This window comes from Nestor notabilis, unplaced genomic scaffold (genome assembly GCF_000696875.1).
Source record: "Nestor notabilis isolate BGI_N333 unplaced genomic scaffold, ASM69687v1 scaffold31941, whole genome shotgun sequence".
Taxonomy (NCBI): Eukaryota; Metazoa; Chordata; class Aves; order Psittaciformes; family Psittacidae; genus Nestor; species Nestor notabilis.
The window spans coordinates 51,921-58,677 of record NW_009916631.1 but is presented as its reverse complement, the minus strand read 5'-3'; the positions used below and the strand labels follow the sequence as shown (position 1 = coordinate 58,677).

Here is a 6,757-nt window from a genome sequence, read left to right as displayed (position 1 = left end):
CACTCTTTCTAATTTCTGAGTTTCCAGAAGAAACAGTGGTCTGCACAAAAGCAAAGTGAATGCCAGTCTGGATAAGGCAAAAGAGATTCCTGTTGGCAGACAAAAGCACATAGAAGAGAAGGCAAGACCATCTGATGTGCATATGGAAAGAAACAGTTATATGGCCTCCATTAAGGCGTTAACACCTCCTTTTTTCTATATTATTTCTCTGTATTTCCCCATTTTCTCATTATGCTATTTTCCATTATTTTATAGTCAGAAAAAGGTTTATGACTTCTCTTTTAACACAGGCTCATAAAAATATTTCCTCCTTCTCCCCCTCTTGCTCTAAATTTCTGTGATATGCTGTATTTACAGCTACTTTGGGAGCTTGCCAGGGGATTTTTTCCTAGCATGAAGGGCAGCTGGCTGCCAGCTCTATAGGGAGAAGATACTCTCTGCCTACAACTCCCATGCATATATCTTGGCAGTGCTTGTGGTGCCCACTTGCAATCAAACACAGTAACTGCCTCATTCACAACAGAATTCCTTGCTTATCCCAGTTTTAGTCCTCAGTTTTTAATGAACCTATTTCTTCATCTAAAGGTTTTGGTATATTCCCATAATACACCATAATATACACCCCATAAAATAATTCTGGGTGTATTGTTAATACCTCTACACATTCACCTGTGTAGAATAGGCCTAATTCCTACAGCTCTGCATCATTATGGAATACAAATGTAATGAAGGAAATTTCCTGAATAACAAACCAGACAAAAACCTGCTTATAATGGAGAATTATAATGGAGAATTTTAATACCTTCATTAGATATACAAGAAAGTGAATGAAGCTGGAGCAGGAGGAGAAGTAGGGGTGGAGGAACCAGCGTCTGCCTACTGAAAAAACCCACATAATTTTTAAATAAAAGAGGCCTCAAATTACATTTCTAGATATATAAATTTTTTTTTTGAAAGAAAGAAGAGATCCTTGAAAAGGATGAAAGCTACAGTCATAAAAAGATTGTATTTTTAATGCATTTATGAAAAATATTTACTTAATTATCTATTGTGGCAGAGGTTGCTGTCATTAAAATATCCTGATTTCTACTTTATGAAGTTTTCAGAATTGTTTTGTTTCCCTTGAATAAAATGAAACCAGTATCATAGTTATAATACCATCTACATTTCTGCTTTATAATGCATTCCCACTATCATCAAAAATAACCATTGAAAAAATTAATGTTAGACTAAGTTTTTCCCTGTTCTCCCTATTGTAGATCTCTGAAAAATGTTCAGCGAAGTGACTGAAGGAAAGACAACCACGTCTATTTTTATAACACCTGTTTACTGAAGCCAGACAAAGAGGAGTTCATGTATCAAAAGCAAAATTTCAGAAAACTGCCTGTTCATAACATTAGCCACCCTGAATGGTTTCATGAAGACAAGGAACCATCCCCACATTATAACCCTTAGAAAAATAAATTCCTTCTGAACAGAGATGAGCAGGATAAGGACTAATAACTTGTAAAGTTGTAATGGAAACATTCATTTTCAATAGAGCTTTAGTAACTAATGTGTCTATAGTAGTCTACAAAGGCTACACAGAGAAATTGAGACTATGGTACTGCGTTTTGGTCATAGATCTAAAAGAGATACTACACCCACTGCTCTTAGAAAAAAAAAAAAAAAAGCAGTGATCATTTTTACTTTCAAATAAACAGAAGTCCTGCATTTATATAGAGAACAACCTATGCATTACTTAAGGTCCCCAGCACAAGGCACACTGACTTTTTACAGGAGAATGACTTCATTTGTAAACAAACTCAGACATTCATGGACTTTCATTTAGAAATCACACACAGTATTTCCTGCAGTGAATTAAACAGGGCTAGGTTTGTTGCAAGGTACAAATACAGCATCCATTCCTATTAAAGACAGTCATATGCGTTATGGACTGTCATATGAGTTATGACAAAGCCTTAGTTGTCTAGTAGTTTATGTGATGTCTACCATCAGAAAAGGCATAGTACCGGGGCACAGAAGGGAGAGAACTCAGAAAACAGGACTTAAAAATTATCTGTTTAATTTTGTATTTCTAGCATTTTTTTTTCTACAGAAAACAGGGTTAAGTAAAATAGCAGCTTGAAAGAGTTACTCTGCAAGTGAGCTGGATACATATCGTGACTTAATCTCATGGAACCATGTGTCCTTCTGTACTGAAAAGAAAGCAAAACAGTTACAGCATTAATATGGCAAGAGTTCTGATTTTTTATTTCATTGCTGAATATTCCTATATTTTTATTGTTGTGTGGCAACAGTATCAGGAGATGCTAGAGGTTTCTGAAATTTCTTTTAGCCAACATTTGTTTCAGCAGCATGTAGATTTTGTTTGCTTGTTTTCAAATATTTACTGGCACCCTAAGACAGAACTTCAGTTTTTAAATTTTTGAAATTTGCTTCTCTTTCTTAGCAAGTGAACACATAGATGGTAATTCAAATACTCCTGCCAGAAGAATTAGGTCCAAAATACAAGCAGTGTGGGCCACATTATGCAACCAATCTGATATTTAGATTTTTCTTTCTAAAGATGTATCTGATATTTAATTATCATTGATAGGGATTAGAACTCTCCCAAGTTCTGGTTTCCATCAAGACTTCTTGCCCCAGTGCTGCAACTAGTGCTGGTACACTGATCCCTTCTGCACTGGGGGTTTGCGCCTGGTAGCGTGCCTGGTAGCGTTTCAGCAGAGGCGGGCAAGTACAAGTCCTACAATAAGAGGGGTGGATCAGATTTCATTTCCATTATGGGCAACTTCAGCTCATACAAATAACAGCTTTGCTTATCTTTACTAGACACCTACTAGACACAGTAGAGTGGGTACACTAAAGTCTGGATGTCTGCAGCTATTAACAGAGCATAAAAGCTACACTCATGCATTACAGCACCATGCAGGTAGGAACAGGAGAATAGAGGACAGTATCAGCAAGTATTTCAGCACTGTACAGATGAAATTGCTTGCTCTGCTTAACCCAATTACGTGTCACTTCTGGCATGCCATTGGGCTTCTACAGCTGATAGACATTTTATATCTTGTGGTAACACAGAAAACATACATCTAAAGCAATTTTTCTTAATCCGTTTGTGTTCACTTTTAGGCTTTGTACAAGCTCTGAAGTGGAACATTAACTATATCATGAAATACAGCACTGCTAAAAGGCAGTTCATCTGTAAACCTGCAGGCTGAGAGCATTTCGAAATGTAAAGTGTTGCCTTTGGGAGGAATAATAAATGCTGAGTTTTCTGGTGTGTGAAACACAGGTGAAAATCTAAGGCAATTCTTGATATTTTGCCTTTATAGGTGACTGAAAATACATCTGTAATGCTCAATGAGGCAAATTCAGAGGCTGAAGAGGGAACCTTTTGTTTTTCTCCTACTTTTTGTTTGTGTCATGACCTCAGGCAAGACTGCAAATGCTACTGCAGTTTACAAACCTCTCTCAAAAACATACTGAAAAAAAAAAGACAGGGAAATAAGAAAGAGCATTAGAAAGGGAGGGGTGGGAAAAGCAGAAAAGGAGTTAGTTTAAAAGATGCTCTGAGTAACTGTAGATGAATAGCTGCAGGATTTCTATCACAGAAGAAGATGAAAGAGGCAAGGTACAACTCTATCAGGAGCTTTTTTATATCTAATCAACAAGATAACCCAATGTTCCTGCTACTGCCTACCCAAAAAAGTGGAGCACACATTCAGCAAAATGTACTGGGTCTCCGACACTTTCTCATTTTCAAGTTTGTTTTAGATGATTAACCAGTTTTAGACAGTATTTTAACTGATTGTGAAGAGGTCAAATTGTGATGTTCTTCCTGAATTGTTGCTGAAGATTTTCCAAGAATGAAAGATTAATTTTGCAAAGAACACCAAAATGTCAAAATCTGGTATAACTAAAAATTACAAAAATAGGGTAAACTAAAACAGAAAAGTAAAAAATATGTAAAGTCTAGTTGGCTGATTTTTTTATTTATGGAAAGTTAAACTGCTTCACTTAGGTTTGTCTTTTTTTTCATATCATATAAGACAGGAAAAATGTTGAAACAACAATGTTTATTTTTCATGTTGAAAAACTGAAACAACATGTTTCCGATATAAAAAAAAAATACGGTTCAAGTGAAGTTGACATGTGACATTATTCACACTGTTTGAACTTTTTTTCCAGTTATGTTTCAAAAGTAACAGTTTTTCAAAGTATTTCAATTGCTATGAAAATATAAATGCTGAAGAACTTTTTCTGGCCCACTCTGGCTGTTACCAGGTTACCCTTTACAGCTCCCCCAGGTTGGTACAGTCAAGTTTAATTAATCTTTTAGTCTAGTAATGAATTTCAAAAACTAGAAGTCGCCATGGAATGCTGCTGAAGACCTTACACAACAGTACCCATAAAGCAAGTATACCCATGCCCACGTGCTTTCCCTGCCCTTTCCCCTGACAGATGAAAGCATTGCCCAACTGCTCCCCCAGTAACCAGGCAGCGAAGAAGCAAAGGACACAGGAACAAATTATCTACTGTTGGGAATTAATGCAGCTTCACTGGAGTCACTGGAGCTACACAGAATTGTACCAGGAGGGAGTCTGGCAATAGGGTCCTACAGAGGACAACAACACAGACATTTCCAGGGAGTAGCTCCAGGCACAGAGAGGGATTTTGGCTCTTGCATGCAGCACTAAAACAACGTGTGCTACAATGAACAGACACCAGTGGCTTGTAAACTGGAGACATGAAGATCACAGCACATTGTCAAGATATTGCTGTGACTAATTTCTCCCTCAGTGACCTTGTTGGACGGAGTGGCTATTTGAGAGTGATTTACTGCTACAAAAACCTCCTAGTGGAAGGCCTACAGGTGGCATGAATATCAGATGCATGCGATTGTGCAGTTAGAGAAGCTGAAGCACGAACTTTCCATAGGTCACAGGAAGACATGTAGTAATATGAGCAGAAGCAAAGTCTCCCTTCTTCTTAGAAACTTTTAAATATACTCAAGATTACCAACGTCCTTCATGTAAAAATGAACGTAATGAGAGTAGCACACAACGCTGTGCCACTTATTTGAACATCTGACAATCTGGTACTCCCATCCAAAGCCTTCATAATATATAAACAACCATTAGATGAGATTCTCAAGGTCACTGATTCTTTTGCTGCCTCAAAACAGCAGAATTGACCTTGTGGCAAGGTTATTTGCACATACTTTCTGTTGGACTATGCCGCCTGTACCATGTAAAAAAAATCCCTAAAGTAAGACAGGGTCCCAAAATGAAGAAGCTGATCTTGCATTCACAGTGATTTGGGACCACAAAAGTACACTGGTGGTGTCATCTCCAATTTGTGGCAGTGTAAATGAGGTCTAAAAGCAGGATCCATTTAACAGTTGACTAATCCTCAGGAAGACATTTGCAAGCGAATGGACTTAATGATCTACGAGACCTTTATGTCTAATTTCTATGACTCATTTCATATACAAAGATGGTCTAGGAAGCAGTCAGTGACTCAGACTAGGTGCATCTTTAGCATTTAAAGTATCTATTTGTTCACCTTGATAAAATTGTCTAGTAGTCTCAGGAAATCTGCCTACAGTTACTTCCAAGCCACATTACATCTTTCCCTTAAGAAAACATCTTAATTTCTTGTTTTCACAATGAGATCATCTGGACACTACTCAAAATAACAGGCACTTCTTTATTGTTTCGTTTGTTTGTTGTTTAAGGGGTTTTTTTTACTTTATTGAAAAGTATATATTGCAAATTCAGGACCAGAACCTGTTTTAAAATCTACTCATATAGAAACTGAGCAGCCCCACTTGGGTCAGTAGCCTTAGGTCAGACTGGTCCACAAATTGTAGTGCTTTTATTTACATTAATGAAGCCAAAGCCAATCTCGTTTCCCATGAATATTAATGGATCACATTTTAGACCTTTATTTCTATTACTTTTGATACATTGAAATGCATCAATACAAATGAAAGTAATAGGAAATTAAAATGTGCTAGAGTTGCTTCCTGAAGCAAATCAAGGTATTTTTGGCTTAAAGAAGCAGCCTATCTTTGACCTGCATTTGCTTCAGAATTAGACCATACTCAACATACATGCATGGAAAGCCTTGCATATCATCCACAATGAACTACTCACTTACTTGAAACCTCACAGTGAATGCAAAAAGTATTTTATACCAGCATATCTGCTTAGAAATCATTCACAGTCAGTCTCTTACCTGATGAGTAAGACCTTCCTTTTTGCTCATGTCCACTTCATTTTAGTTCACGTCACCATTAGAAATGGCCTAGTGAAAATCCAGTAGAAAGACATCCCATATTTATAGGCAGAGATACAATAAAGGTTAGTTAAAACATTATTGCTGTAAAGTTCTTTTTCCAGAAGGCCAAGCAGATGTTGAACCATAAAGAGCAATCCCAGTGTGTCATGGCCAAGAGCAACTCTTTCTGGAACAGCGTTAAAGTAGTAAACTGACAAATGGACATTACTAGCTGCATGCCTGCCTGGAAACAAAGACAACTGAGTATAAAATTGTTTTGCTCAACTTTTCTCCTCACAAAAGGCTTTTGTCCTGTAACAAGCCATTTCTGTTCTGGAATACCAGCTATTGTTATCTCCTTAGAGGTAAAACTTATATTGGGCATTATAACAACAGTATGTTATTGAGGCACATGGACAGGGGTTTAAAAGGCACAGCACATTGCAAGAATAACGTGCAGGATTAG

The 6,757-nt window shown here is 37.2% G+C and overlaps 1 protein-coding gene across 1 annotated transcript in view; it reads right to left on the bottom strand.

The window, feature by feature from the left end:
- LOC104413613 overlaps positions 1-6,279 on the bottom strand; it is a gene marked incomplete at its 3' end in the record, with an annotated part of 8,445 nt that extends 2,166 nt beyond the window's left edge. Inside the window, exon 1 of the mRNA XM_010024658.1 lies at positions 6,250-6,279. Within this exon, the coding sequence (XP_010022960.1) occupies positions 6,250-6,279 (30 nt within the window). The remainder of the gene's footprint in view (positions 1-6,249) is intronic.
- Positions 6,280-6,757: the final 478 nt, after the last annotated feature.